The sequence below is a fragment of the Physeter macrocephalus genome, chromosome 11, assembly GCF_002837175.3.
Source record: "Physeter macrocephalus isolate SW-GA chromosome 11, ASM283717v5, whole genome shotgun sequence".
Classification (NCBI taxonomy): domain Eukaryota; kingdom Metazoa; phylum Chordata; class Mammalia; order Artiodactyla; family Physeteridae; genus Physeter; species Physeter macrocephalus.
The window spans coordinates 15,177,753-15,193,615 of NC_041224.1; the positions used below are offsets into that span (position 1 = coordinate 15,177,753).

At 38.8% G+C, this 15,863-nt stretch overlaps 1 protein-coding gene across 24 annotated transcripts in view; it reads right to left on the bottom strand.

Annotated features, from left to right (window-relative positions):
- Window positions 1-15,863, bottom strand: part of MYO3A (myosin IIIA) — a 206,463-nt gene that overhangs the window by 53,617 nt on the left and 136,983 nt on the right. For 21 of the 24 annotated variants that reach the window (XR_003681774.2, XR_003681775.2, XM_028495288.1 and 18 more), the window contains 3 exons: window positions 10,372-10,525; window positions 9,140-9,228; window positions 6,091-6,220 (listed from right to left, as the gene is read on the bottom strand). Coding sequence is in view for 20 of the 24 variants with exons in the window: in XM_028495288.1 (XP_028351089.1) it covers window positions 6,091-6,220; window positions 9,140-9,228; window positions 10,372-10,525 (373 nt within the window). In the remaining 4 variants the exon portion in view is untranslated. Of the gene's footprint in view, window positions 1-6,090; window positions 6,221-9,139; window positions 9,229-10,371; window positions 10,526-15,863 lie in introns of those variants that run through there. The other 3 variants (XR_003681776.1, XM_028495303.2, XR_003681777.1) reach the window with 3 other exon arrangements.

Sequence of the window (15,863 nt, forward strand, 5' to 3'; positions counted from 1 at the left end):
GGGGCACGAACCCGTGTCCCCTGCATCGGCAGGCGGACTCTCAACCACTGCGCCACCAGGGAAGCCCTACCTCACGGGATTTTGATGACAGGTGACAGTATGTGTAGCCCGTGGTGCCTGGAAATGTCAGTTCTCTTCCACTCGTCGCCCACCTCCCACCAAGCACAATACAGCAACTAACCCACGAGCCAAGAGTTTATCACCCTAGTAGGAATGTTCAACGTATCCCCAGAATTCCGCACCACTTCAGGAAGACTGTTTCTCTTTCATTCTTGCAGGGAATGAGGCTACTTATTTTGGCAAATCCTGCATATATTTTTTGTGGCTGCAGAAGGCTGGCTCAGAGATGACGGTGCAGGAAGGAGCCCTGCCTGGGGTGCGGCTGGCAGCGCCCTGCTCTGCTCTGTCCCCTTTCCCTCATCACCCCAGGAAAAGTGCTGGGGAGGGGCTGAAACTGCATTCGGCACGGTCCCCTCTTGAAATGTGACTCTTGCTGAACAGAGATGAGTGGACAGAGACGGTAACTGATGATTGTCAGAGGGGCAGCTTCAGGAAGTATGGCTACTGTTCTTTTTCTTTCTTTCTTTCTTTCTTTTTTAGGATTACCAGGGAAAGTTTTAGAAAAATAATTTAATTGGGGGAAAAAGTGACCACAGACTTGCAGATTTCTTGGAAGCAAGATGAACAAAGTGCTAGAAGCACATGAATTAGGATAGACCCTTTGCTTAATAGATATCATTACTTAATATTAACCAAACATAAAGTAAAATTTTAAGTCTATCTGAAAATCAAACAACTAGAGGAAATTTAAAGATTACTAATTTCCCTTTAACAAAATTTACACACTAACCATAAAATTATTTAACAACAAAATAAGAGCGAGCCTTTCAAAAACTCATTTATGCATACCAGCAAGAACTAAAATTAGCGTAGATCTTAATTTCAGAGAAATATATCCTCCTTGCAGCTATAGTTGACCTGATGAACGAAACTGTGATAAAACAAACTAGAGATCTGAGCTGCCAGCAATACTGATGTATTTCTCCCTAATGCTGGCCGAACTATATTTCATATTTGCATGCAAAGGGCCATGGTTATTTTAGAATCCTGGAGACAGCATAATGAAGAACCGACGAACCTGAGCTTTCAAGCCTAATTCTAAGACTTCTCAGCGGGGTAATGTTGAGAAAGCAGCTCAATGTTCCCGAGTCTCAGTGTGTCATCTGTAAAAGCAGTTCCTCCTCAGAGTGTTGTTTTTTTTTTTTTCTTTTTTTTTTGCGGTACGCGGGCCTCTCACTGCTGTGGCCTCTCCCTTTGCGGAGCACAGGCTCCGGACGCGCAGGCGCAGCGGCCATGGCTCACGGGCCCAGCCGCTCTGCGGCACGTGGGATCCTCCCAGACCGGGGCGCGAACCCGGCTCCCCTGCATCGGCAGGCGGACGCGCAACCACTGCGCCACCAGGGAAGCCCCAGAGTGTTGTTTTTAATTTATTTATTTAATTTATTTATTTTTGGCTGCATTGGGTCTTCGTCACTGCGTGCGGGCTTTCTCTAGTTGTGGTGAGCAGGGGTTACTCTTCGCTGCGGTGTGTGGGCATCTCATTGTGGTGGCTTCTCTTGTTGCGAAGTATGGGCTCTAGGCATGTGGGCTTCAGTAGTTGTGGCACGCGGGCTCAGTAGCTGTGGTGCACGGGTTTAGTTGCTCCGCGGCATGTGGGATCTTCCCGGACTAGGGCTCGAACCCGTGTCCCCTGCACTGGCAGGCAGATTCTTAACCACTGTGCCACGATGGAAGCCCGAGTGTTGTTTTTAGAAGTAAATGAAAGTACTTAGTACAGTGACTAGCACATTGCAATTTCTAAATAAAGTTATCTATTGTCATTGTTATTATTATTATATGTGTACACATCTAGCTGAATGTAAACCCCAAACACCTTTGATAGCTTTGAGGTTGAGTTACTGAAACACCTTTGACTATAGAGTTCTGCTCTTCTCCCTGGCCAACTAGACACTGTTCTGTTGAAAGTCAGGAGACATGGCATAGTATTGAGAACCTGGTTGCATATTTTATAAGGGTGAAAACATGAAATTAGATGCGTAGATGCTGTTGGCAGATACAGAAAGAGATGGCTATCTTTTTTTATGTGAATTCACTTTATTAAGACTATTTATAATATATATCATCTTTTAGAGTTAATATGAGACAAGGGAGAGCTGCATCAATCTGTGTTAAATGCTCCAAAGTTGGAGCTTTAATACAATTATATTGTTTCTAACATTCAAAGGCTTTCTTTTTAAAAAATTTTTATTGGAGTATAGTTGATTTACAGTAGACAATTGTTAAAGTCAAAACTGAAGACTTTTTTTCTGGACAAGATAAAGTAACACAGACTGGATTACCTTCTCACCTAAAACAACTAAAAAGACATACGAAGTCTATGGAACAGTTTTTTTTTTTCTTTCTAATTTTTTCTACTGTGGTAAAGTAGACATAACATAAAATTTAGCATCTTAACCTTTTTAAGTGTACATTTCAGTGGTATTAAATACATTCATAATGTTGTGCAACCATCACCACCATCAATCTCCATAACTCTTTTCATCTTGTAAAACTGAAATTCTATACCCATTCTATACTAACTACATTCTATTAGTTAGTTAAATACTAACTCCCCATGCCCCCATCCCAGCTCTTGACATCCAACATTCTTTACCATCAATCTCCATAACTCTTTTCATCTTGTAAAACTGAAATTCTATACCCATTCTATACTAACTACATTCTATTAGTTAGTTAAATACTAACTCCCCATGCCCCCATCCCAGCTCTTGACAACCAACATTCTACTTTCTGTCTCTATGGTTCTGACTACTCTCCGTACCTCATATAAGTGGAATCATGTAGTATTTGTTTAGGAGCAACAATTTTTGCATCAAGCAACAATTTTTGCATCAATATAGGACACTGATCCCTGAGAGAGAGGAAACAAATGAGGTGAGCCCTATGATTACCCCAGCTTTCTGTCCAGAGGGTTTATGTTGCAAATGCAGGGACAGGAACCCAATGAAGCTTGGAGAGAACAGATATAACCAATAGGAAACAAACAGCAAGACGGTGTCAAGCCCAACCATATCGTTAATCACGTTAAATGTAAATTGTTTGATCACCCCAATGAAAAGGCAGAGATTATCAGGTTGGATTTTAAAAAGCAAGGCCCAATTGTATGCTGTCTACAAAAAACCCACTTTAAATAGAAACTCAAAAGTAAGTTGAAGTTAAAAGCATAAAAAGATACACCATTTAACTACTAATCATAAGAAAGTTGGAGTCTTCCTATTAATATCAGGCAAAGTAGATTTCAGAACAAAGAATATTACCAGACATAAAAGAGTTATTTAGTAATAATAAAGGGGACTATTCATCAAGAAGATATAACAATTCTAGATGTTATGCATCCAATAACAGACCTTAAAGTACATAAAGCAAAAACTGAGAGAAATGAAAGAAAAAATAGATAAATTGACAACTATAGACAGATATTTCAAAACCACTTTCTCAGTAACTGAGAGAACCAGGAGAGAGAAAACTTGTAAGTATACAGAAGATCTGACCAATATTATCAACCAAGTTGACCTAATTGCCACTTATGGAATACTCCACCCACCAACAGCAGAATACACATTATTTTCAAGTGCAAATGAAACATAAAACAAGATAGAGCATATTCTGGGCCATAAAACATGTCTCAATAAATTTAAATGAATTAAATCATACAAAGTATGCTTTCTGAGCAATACAAAATTAAATTAGTAGTTCATAACACAAAGATATCTGGAAAATCCCAATATATTTAGAAATTAAATGTAATACTTATAAATAACCCCTATAAATGCCTATATTAGAAAAGAAGAAATTTTCTTAAATCAATGACTTAAGTTTTCATCTCAGAAATCAGAAGGCAAAATAAACCCTGAAAGAAACAGAAAAAAACAATAAAGACAAAAGCCAAAAAAAAAATTAAAAAAATAAAAATTCAATAGAAAAAAATCAATGAAACTTTAAGTTGGTTCTTTGAGACTATCAATAAAATTGATAAATCTCTAGAAAATCTATCAAGAATAAAATGAGAGAGAACATACATTTATCTATATCAGGAATAAGAGAGCTGATATAACCTCAAGACCTACAGACATTCAAAGGATAATAAGGGATTATTATCAAATTTATGTCAATACATTTGACAGCATAAATAGAAAATTTTCCTAAAAGATACAACCTACTCTAAAGCTAATTCAAAAATAAAATATCTTGAATAGCCTTATATTTATTAAAGAAATTGAATCTGGAGGTAAAAGCCTTCTGACAAAAAAAACCCTTCAAATCCAGATGACTTCCCTGGTGAATTCTATTAAGTAATTTAGGAAGAAATAATATTCACTCTATTTTTCTTGAAAATTGAAGAGGAAGCATTATTTCTCAATTCATTCTATGAGGCCAGTATTATTCTGATCCCAAAATCAGAAAAAAAAATTATAAGAAAACTACAGTCCAATGTCCCTCATGAACATAGATGCAAAAATTCTTAACAAAATTCTTAGCAAACTGAATCTGGCAATACGTAAAAAGTATGTCAAGATTTTCCCAGGAGTTTGGGATTGACATGTACAAACTGCTATATTTAAAATAGATAACCAACAAGGACCTATTGTATAGCGCAGGGAACTCTGCTCAATATACTATAACAACCTAAATGGGAAAAGAACTAGAAAAAGAATAGATACTTGTATATGTACACCTGAATCACTCTGCTGTACACCTGAAACTAACACAACATTGTTAATCAACTATACTCCAATATTAAAATAAATAGAAAATTTTCCTAAAAGATACAACCTACTCTAAAGCTAATTCAAAAATAAAATATCTTGAATAGCCTTATATTTATTAAAGAAATTGAATCTGGAGGTAAAAGCCTTCTGACAAAAAAAACCCTTCAAATCCAGATGACTTCCCTGGTGAATTCTATTAAGTAATTTAGGAAGAAATAATATTCACTCTATTTTTCTTGAAAATTGAAGAGGAAGCATTATTTCTCAATTCATTCTATGAGGCCAGTATTATTCTGATCCCAAAATCAGAAAAAAAAATTATAAGAAAACTACAGTCCAATGTCCCTCATGAACATAGATGCAAAAATTCTTAACAAAATTCTTAGCAAACTGAATCTGGCAATACGTAAAAAGTATGTCAAGATTTTCCCAGGAGTTTGGGATTGACATGTACAAACTGCTATATTTAAAATAGATAACCAACAAGGACCTATTGTATAGCGCAGGGAACTCTGCTCAATATACTATAACAACCTAAATGGGAAAAGAACTAGAAAAAGAATAGATACTTGTATATGTACACCTGAATCACTCTGCTGTACACCTGAAACTAACACAACATTGTTAATCAACTATACTCCAATATTAAAAAAACTATATTTCAATAAAAATTTTTAAAAAAGACTTTCTCAGGAATAAAAGTCAGTAAAACGTTCAGAAATCAATCCATGTAACTCACCATATTTACAGATATAAAGAAAAAACAAAGCAAAAACAAATGATAATTTCAATAGATGCAGAAAATTCATCTACGTACGTCAAGAACTCATCATATTTTACTGTCTAAATATATGCTCTTTATTGTGTGTCAGTTATATCTCAACAAACTATAAAAAACGAAGTGCAGAAAACAATTTTGAACTCCAATAAAGAAAAAGACCAAACTACATTTTTTTCCTACTTAAAAGCAAACGCAAGGATTATATGGTTGGTTGGAAAAAGGCACACAACTTTTAATCAATTAGGCAGAACTCACTAAACCTGTAGAATCTCAAAGAATCATCCAATGTTGCCCACTCCTGACACAGCAGGTAATTCGGAACTCTCTGAAGGTGATGGTACTCTTTTAGTGAGTAGCTAGGACACCACTGTATTTTCTGGTGAGTGCTTCAAAACTTTTCTTTAATGGAAACCTAGCTTCTTTATAAAAATAAAACCAACTCCCACACAAAAAAAATGGAAGGAAATTGCCTCAGCTTACCTGTTTTTGTTAGAGGGTGGCTGACCAGCTGCCGAATTACACTGTTTTCTGACGACCTCAAGAGTAGCACAATATCAGTTGGAAGAGTGTCTCTATTTTTAGCTAAGAACCCACTTGCATTATAGATGACCTGTTGACAAAGTATGTTATCATCAAGTGTCACAATCAATGTCATCACCCTCATCCTCATCAGCAGCAGCAGCATTATCGTTGCCAATAGATATTTAGTGAGAGCTTACTTAGCGCTAAGTGACAGTTACACAAAGATTTACAAAGGTAGTTCCTTACAACTTGGTTGGAAAAGTGAACCTCTCCAGGTTTACGTTATATCTTTTCAAAGAAAAAGTTGTGTCATACTGATTTTATTTGTGTTGAAATAATCAAAGAGGTTTGATTCCTCCCATTTATTATATCATGTTGGAAATTTTGTGGGTCTCCCTTCTCTATTTGGAGGGTTGGGGCCACCAAGGTATTCTCATTTCTATGATAATTGATTCACCTGCAGTGAAAAGGCTTTTATGATAGATTTAGTCTCAGTAGTAGTGTGGTCTAAATACACTGTGGATGTTTGTGTTACTGGCACTTCTAAATAATTTTAAGATTTTTAAAGATCAATGTAACCCAAAGATTTTTGTAGGATGGTCCAATGGGGTTGTTGTTATGGACTGAATTGTGTCCCTCCAAAATGAATATGTTGAAAATCTAATCCCCAATGTGACTGTATTTTGGAAACAAGGTCTTTAAGGAGGTAATGAAGGTTAAATGAAGTTTACTGTAAGAGCGAGGCTCTAATCCCACAGGACTAGTGTTCTTTTTTTTTTTTTTTTTTTAATTTATTTATTTTTTGGCTGTGTTGGGTTTGCATTGCTGCATGCGGGCTTTCCCTAGCTGCAGTGACCACTGCGCAGGGTTCTCACTGCAGTGGCTTCTCTTGTTGCAGAGCATGGGCTCTAGGTGCACAGGCTTCAGTAGCTGTGGCTCGCGGGCTCTACAGCACAGGCTCAGTAGTTGTGGCACACGGGCTTAGTTGCTCCACAGCATGTGGGATCCTCCCGGACCAGGGCTCGAACCCATGTCCCCTGCATTGGCAGGTGGATTCTTAACCACTGCCACCAGGGAAGTCCATGACTAGTGTTCTTATAAGAGTAGATTAGAACACAGATACCAGACACCCACAGAGTAAAAGCCATGTGAAGATAGAAGGAGAAGACTGCCATTTACAAGACAAGGAGAGAGGTCTCAGAAGAAATCAATCCTACTGACACCTAGATCTTGGATTTCTACCTCCAGAACAGCGAGAGGAGCTCCGGACGCACAAGCTCAGTGGCCACGGCTCACGGGCCCAGCCGCTCCGCGGCATGTGGGATCTTCCCGGACCGGGGCACGAACCCGCGTCCCCCGCATCGGCAGGCGGACTCTCAACCACTGCGCCACCAGGGAAGCCCAGGACTAGTGTTCTTATAAGAAGAGGAAGATACACCAGAGATCTCTTTCTCTCCCTCATACGTACACAGAGAAAAGGCCATATGAAGGCAATGGCAACAGGAGAAGCCACCACAGTGAGAAGCCCGCGCACCACAACAAAGAGTAGACCCCACTCACCTCAACGAGAGAAAGCCCGCGCACAGCAACGAAGACCCAACGTAGCCAAAAATAAATAACTTAATTAATTTTTAAAAAGACTCTCAACCACTGCGCCACCAGGGAAGCCCAGGACTAGTGTTCTTATAAGAAGAGGAAGATACACCAGAGCTCTCTTTCTCTCCCTCATACGTACACAGAGAAAAGGCCATATGAAGGCACTGGGAGAAGGCAGCTATCTGCAAGCCAGGAAACAGGCCTCACCAGATCTGCTGGCACCTAGATCTTGGCCTTCTAGCCTCCAGAACTGTGAGGAAATAAATTTCCATTAAGACACCCAGCCTGTGGTATTTTTGTTATGGCAGCCCAAGAAGACTAATACAGTTGTTAAAAATAACTGGATAGGACTTCCCTGGTGGTGCAGTGGTTGAGAATTCGCCTGTCAATGCAGGGGACACGGGTTTGAGCCCTGGTCTGGGAAGATCCCACATGCCATGGAGCAGCTAAGCCCGTGCGCCACAACTACTGAGGCCCGCGCGCCTAGAGCCTGTGCTCCACAACAGGAGAAGCCACCACAGTGAGAAGCCCGCGCACCACAACAAAGAGTAGACCCCACTCACCTCAACGAGAGAAAGCCCACGCACAGCAACGAAGACCCAACGTAGCCAAAAATAAATAACTTAATTAATTTTTTAAAAACTGGATAAAATGATCATAGGAAATTCTTAACGAATATTTTAAAGTAGGCTTATTTGGAAAATCACATGCTGAAAATCATGAGAAAGGTTATAACTGTATATTTAAGGTAGATTTTGTTTTCAATGACAAAAGTCTGGACTACTGATTGACACAGAAGTTCTACTAGACTAGAATGCTCGGGGTTCTGTGGTATTTTATTTTGTTTGTATATGTCTATGAATTCCTTCTTGATTTGAATATCTTCTTAGTCCTCCAATATTTATAACATCATTGTGAGGGAAAGACCTGTTATTCTCTACAGAAGGGAAAGAAACTGTCTCCTGGGTTTCTTTCCATATGTAGGATGGCATATCTGAGGTTTGCTCTGGTGTAGGAAGTGTATCCACCAATGCATGAACACTGCTTCCTCTGACTGCATGACAGTCCATCAGTTAATTCTAATTAATTAGCTCAGTGATCTGGCCATACCTCCAGCCTGGGACCTTCTCTTGTTGGGAAGGAGGAGAGACAAAGGCTGCCATGGACAGAGAAGCAACTTAAGTCTGAAGAAGGCAGTTTATATAAAAGGTTCTCAGATATCATTAAAAGAAGAAAAAAATAGGTACCCATTGGCAGCCAACCACATGCCAAGCCACACCTTAGGACCAGAAAGATGGACTCTTTATATCATTACAGCCACCTATAAATATTTGGGGCCATAATTTTCATGGCCTTATTATTCAATGAAAGACTAAAGAGAAACTCAGTTATAATGTTTCAGAGTTCTTACCTTTCCTGCATAATGGTGGATTCCAAAACTAAGTTCCATTCTTTTAGGCCTCCAGAAGTACTGTGATTTCAGATTACCTTCAAATTTTTCTGTAGAAAAAAATTTAACTCCAATATCAAGCATGCAGGAGGGCCTCAAAAAATACCAACTGACAGAATCATCTCTTTCACCATAAAATGGAAAATGTGCAGTGAATAAACACAGAAAATTTTATATAGTTATTACATGCAGATTTGTAATGTAATTATAAATGGTAAGGCAAAACTTGAGATCATGAATTTTACCATTCCAATATGATTTAGGTCAGCAGGTCTCAAACCTTAGCAAGCATCAGAATCACCCGGAGGGTTTGTTAAAATAGACTGCTGGGTCCCACCCCCAGAGTTTCTGACTCAATAGGTCTGGAGTGGGATCCAAAAATTAACATTTCTAGCAAGTTCCCAGGGGATGCTGATATTCTTGGTCTGGGGACCCCATTTTAAGAACCACTGGTACAGAGGAAGGAAACTAAGTACTTGAGATTGTTCAGAGAGCTCTGTGAAACACAGCTGGATGTGAAGCCATGAGCCTGGAAATTTAGTATTTTGGTTCTCTTTTTTGTAAGAAGAGCTATAGGTTGTTATTGATTACATAGGAAACACAATAGAATCATACAGGCATTTCTACAACAGTTTTACCAGCACAAGTTCTCTGTTATTCCATGTCCTAGAAGGTACATTTTAACATCAAAATCAAGGGACTAGTATGAAATGATTTCCCCACCACGTTGGGGTTATTTTCTTTTCCATCTAGTATGGTCCAACTAGAGCAGAGAATAGGCAATCAGTGAGTCAGATAAACGACGAGAACATCACAGATGAGTTTATTTCCTCTCTGTTAGGTATCTCATTTCCAATTCTGGAGCTGTCCTTTTGCCCTGTCCTCCAATTTCTAGTTTTGGGCTGGATAATTACTAAGGTCATTTCTAACATAAAATCCTATGATTGGGGCTCTACCATAATATAAGGAGAAGTCCAATATTGAAACTTGTTTAATTCATCACTAAATATTTCACCCTATTATAAACATTCACTGGTCTAGGTATTAGATCCAAAGCCTCTTCCTCAAAGTTAGATATGCAGGCTTTGTCACAGCAATACTCTACTAGATATTTAAAAAAATTTTTTTAATCATTCATAATTACATGACGTATTACATGAAAACTATGTAGACATAATGAATTTAAAACTCACCTACAAGAGTTTGGTCGGTGGCCTTGGGAAATCTACACTCTTCATCGAGGAGGGACAGTAAACCCATTGGCTTCTGCAGAAACATATCTAGGAGAGGCCGGTTATCTTCGTATTCAATAACTCTAGCATCCACATCTTCATTTAGGTATTCATTCTATAACGGGACATGATAGGTATAGAAACACTTAAAATTTTGTGAACGATATGTAACTTGGCAGCAATTACCTAAAATTCTACTTTACACATATTATAAAAAATTACTCCTGGGCTTCCCTGGTGGCGCAGTGCTTGAGAATCTGCCTGCTAATGCAGGGGACACGGGTTCGAGCCCTGGTCTGGGAGGATCCCACATGCCGCGGAGCAACTGGGCCTGTGAGCCACAATTACTGAGCCTGCGCGTCTGGAGCCTGTGCTCCGCAACAAGAGAGGCCGCGATAGTGAGGTAGGCCCGCGCACCGCGGTGAAGAGTGGCCCCCGCTAGCCACAACTAGAGAAAGCCCTCGCGCAGAAACGAAGACCCAACACAGCCAAAAATAAATTAATTAATAAACTCCTACCCCCAACATCTTCTTAAAAAAAAAAATTACTCCCTATGACCTTGCCCTTAAACTGAGGGTATCATTTTATTTCTCTCTCCCCAGAAGTGCTAGTTCATTAAAGTTAGCGCTGATGATACTCAGGGTAGTAATGAAAAGTTTCTAGCTTCTATACTAGAATTACAGGCATCTCACATTTTCCAGATGCAGGAGACTATGCTGTTAATGAGCAGTAATAAAATCATGTTCCAGAATTGATAGAATATTAATTAGGTGTATCTTAGGGTTACATTTCCCCCAATTTAAGCCTTTTATCTAAATTCAGAAATGCTGGATCTCTCAAGAACATAGTTTTTCAGTCATGATGACATTTACATTGTTTGGGGTGAACGGCTGTGGGTCACAGGACCAACCAATGGCTGGAGAACCAAGAACACGTAGGTTCCCATCTGGGCTCTGCCACTTGACTAGCCATATAGTCCTTTGGAATTGTCTTACTCTTTAAACGTCTATTTTTTCGTCTACTAAACAGAAGTAACAATCTCCATCTAACAAAGTAGTAATATCTGGCACATGAGTAATCATCTGTGGTGGAGTATAATATAAAATGCATAAAATAAAAACAATAATTACTGTAAGATGTTGGTACCAGCACAACCTAGATACTGATGATCTATTTTACAAAAAGAACAAGAAGAATTGTGCTGCAGCTTTGCTTCTATGACTTTTGCCTTCATACTGGGTCCCCCTCACCCCCAGTGCTGCAATGTGTAAAAGACAGGACACAGACGACCTCTGAACTCGGACTTGTAGCGATGCTTACATGGAGGGTTCCCCCCACTTTCTCAGGTGATAAAAAAAGCAACTATTACTGGGGGAGTGTATCAAATAATTACTGACTGAGGAAGAATGCCCTGCACCATTCACAAACGAAAGTTACAGGCTACTTTCATTACCATTTTAATATATTCTTTAATTCATTAAATACTTTCATTGAACACCTTATAATAAGGCACTGTGATGGGTGATAAAAAGATGTTTAAAACAAACTCTCTGTCCTCAGTGAATTTAAGATAAAATTTGAGTGATTAGCTTTGTAAATAAATACCCAAAATGCGAGGTAACACAGGATAGATAAATGCTAGGTACAATGTACTACAGGAGTTCAGAGAAAGAGAATTTATTTCTGGGATCTTCAGGGATGAATTTAGCCAATGGCAGGTGGGGCATTTAATAAGCCAAAGTTTTAATCTCTGCTTTTGGGACCTTATAAAATTGAAATCACAGTCAAGAGTGTCTGTCACCAGGAAAAAAAGTAAATGTATATTTTTAAATAAAACAAAATCTAACATGTAAAAATGAGGCAGAACCCACTGGTCTCAAAGTTAGATCACCTGAAAGACATTCAGTTTACCCAGTACAAAAAATGGAAACAACGTTTGAAGTTTCACAGCTTTTTCACTTGAAGGTAACCTTGGGAGATGTACACAGACCTAGAATTACGTGACTGTCAGACACATTATGCTGACAGCATATTATAGCTTAAATGGCAACTGCAAAGTTCAAAAGAGGTTTTGTATATTTTCTATGGAAAGTGTTCAAGGTTATGGTCTAAATCAATGCATTTGTCACTTCTATTTGCCTGTGTCAAAATCCGCTGAATTCAATGCATTTGTCACTTCTATTTGCCTGTGTCAAAATCCGCTGAATTCTTTGGTGGCAGGTCATACAGAGCAGAGTAACTGGGGAAACAACGGGCTTAGACTTTTAAGATACTTGTTAGTATCTGCAGGCAAACCAATGGAGGAAAAATGCTGTTACTCAGGATTTACAAAGCACTCACCTTTAGTAAAGTTATCATGCCTAAAACAACATATTATGTATTTTTATGGCCGTAATGATTTCAAAATGTTCAGTTGTTTTTAAGTATATGTGGAGAAATGTAGCTCATGTAACTACTCAGAAAGTCCTCTGCTATGCCCTGTATATTAAACAAATACATTTAAAGCAGATGAGTAGAGTTGTTAACTACAGTAAAGCTGAGCTGTTTAACATATATAATCCCTACTCTGTTGAGATGCCCCCAATTCCCTTTTGAAAAAGGGATCATTTTAAGTACACATCAAGGAGAAGGGAAGTGAGAAGCCGTGGGTGTTAGAAAACCTCATGCCTGAAACAAGATCTTCTTGTTCTGCATTGAACTTTGAGTGTAAGGCGTGGAAGGACATAGCAGTAAGAAAGCCTATGGAAGATGCATCCACAGCTATGGCCTCAACAACAAGCTTAAATACTTGGGGCCCAAGTGTCACCCCAGGAGGGATTTGAGATTACTACCTTGAGTCCTCAGACTCACACAGCAGCGTGGGAGGGTGGCCACCATAAACTGATAGAGCTGCAAGCTTCCACATGCTCCTAAGGCAGGTGAAAACGCAAGCGTGGACGGCTCAGCATGGATCACCAACACAGTAAAGGCTCCACGCATATCACTCAGGTCTCACCCCCTCAGAGAGCCCCTTCCCCGTCTCCTGGTCTGATCCAGCAACACCCATTCCTCCACTGGTCACTCTCTATCCCTGCCCTGTCCCAGCCACCATGCTTTAAATTATTTCACAGTATTTCTAGCATTTTTCACTTATCCTCCCTCTCTCTCATTAGAATGAAAACTCCATAAGGACAGGAACTTTTATCCCCCTCTGTACTCTTTTCCTCTGTATCTAGGGAGACTTGGGTGTGTTAAATAAATCACAAATGAAGGAATGAAGCTCCGAGTGACTTTCTTGGGAAATTATCTTCCTTCTCCCCACCCCCAGCTTTATTGATATAGAATCGACATAGAACATTGTGTAAGTTTTAGGTGTACAATGTCTTGATTTGATACACTTATATACTGAAAAATGATGACCACCACAGAGTTAGCTAACAACTCCATCCCATCACATAATTACCTTTTTTTTTTTTTTTTGGTGAGAACATTTAAGATCTATTCTCTTAGGAACTTTCAAGTATACACAGTATATAGGCAGCCTAGCAGACTGCATCATCATGTAAAGGATAGAGGTCTTACCTATCCCCCCAAAGCACCATGTTATCATTTTACTGTTGGAGGATATGTTTTTACTACCATCTGATAGTTTTGGCTAAGTCTGAAGTGTCAAAAAGAGCTCCCTGAAATCAAGGTTTCAATCAAGGAGTTTGGCTTACATGATATTTTCTTTCATGCAAGATGGGTATATGCAGTAACAGGGCACACTGAAGCCTTACACTGAACTTGCACCTGGGAAATGAAGTCATATCCTTCTCATGTAGGTAAGTCCATTACCTGACACTGCTCCACAGTTTTAGGGATTTTAGAATCTGGCAATATTTTAACAGTTGGTTTAGATGATCCTCAATATTTATTCTCCTGTGTTTGCTGTTTCAAGTCATAAATCACTATCTCTTATTTTTATAAGTTTAGTCCACTTTTTAATGAGTCTCTCTGCTTCAGGTCATGGGAGAAGAATGAATGGGATTTATATCAGATGGTATTTGCAGTTCACCTAGGTTTGGGGCACTGTCTCTGTGTAGATCATCGCAGACAATGCTACATAGTGAAATTCCTTGAACATTTGTGGAGCACCTGCCATGTGTATATTTAGGGGTAGGTGGGACTGGGGAAGGTAGAAATAAAGATGAAAAAGGTCGAGTTCCTGCCCTTTAGAGCATAGCAAGAATGCCCTCTGCCTTTCCATTCCAACCTTTAAGTTACATCCTAGGATTTCTTTGCTTGTGCTATATTCTCTTTTTCAGTTGTTCCATTTCCTAGGTCTATATCCTTCCTGCTAGGTGGTCTCTAAGCTCTCCAGCTGTCACAGTCTCTGTCACCACTGTCACCTGCCTCAGTGTTACTGTTCTCTCCAATCTCCTTCCTTCCAGACTTATGTTGATTCTTCTTGGCCTTTCATGCGAAAATACTGTCTCTCTCTCTTTTTCCTCCCCTCCTTCCTCTCTCCCTTCTTCCTTCTTTCTTTCTTTAACTAGATGGAGCATGTTTTCTTCTGTACAAGAGAATACTTTGTTAGTTCCTTGTTTCTTCTGAACTTCGCTTATTTGCTTGTTCATGAGAATATCCTGGATGGGTATCAGAAGACCAGATTCCGGTCCTGGCTTTGTTTAACCAGCCTGTAACTTTGGGCAAGTCACAGGGAGTCATTTGTATCTATGAAATATAAATGATCTATTTAGGTTTCTTCTGGTTCTAACATTTCAAAATGCCAAAACTGCCTGACTGTGTTGTGAAACTTAATGAATAAATGAATAAACGTTCTGTTGACAGAACATTTACAAGGGGGAAGAAGCCACATACACATTTATTCCCTGACGCCTGTCTTTTAGTAAAAGAATTCCTACTCACCAGCTGCTCATATGAGTGTACATATTCATGAAAATACGGCCCGCGTGGAAAGAAACCATTGAGAAGTTACTCTAAGAGAAAGGCTTTATAGGTTGAAAATCTAGGATTTAGGGTGTTATCAGTACTCAAGGTGAACTGAGTATGTTTATTATAGTGAAAAAAGAAATTTTGCCACTTTTTATCTTGAAATAATTTCAAACTAACAAAAAAGTGGCAAGAACAGTACGAGAATTCCCATGTACCCTTTACCCAAATTCCCCGATTTCTAGCATTTTACTGTATTTGCTTTATCATTTGCTCTCTTTCTATATATACATATTATTTTTAGTAATAACATTTTACTGAAGTAGCTAAGTATTAAAAAAAAAACTAAAAATGAAGAAAGCACAGTGGTAAATATGCATGCTGCAAAAATCTAAACTCTTGATGTTAAGTAAAATTTATGATTGGAAATCTATTTCTTTCAGTATTTTCTATTCAAAGCTGATATCAATGGTCTTGTTCATTTTTACGTTAATAGCAAGCCAAAGAGAATGTTGATCATCATTAATTTGAAATGACAT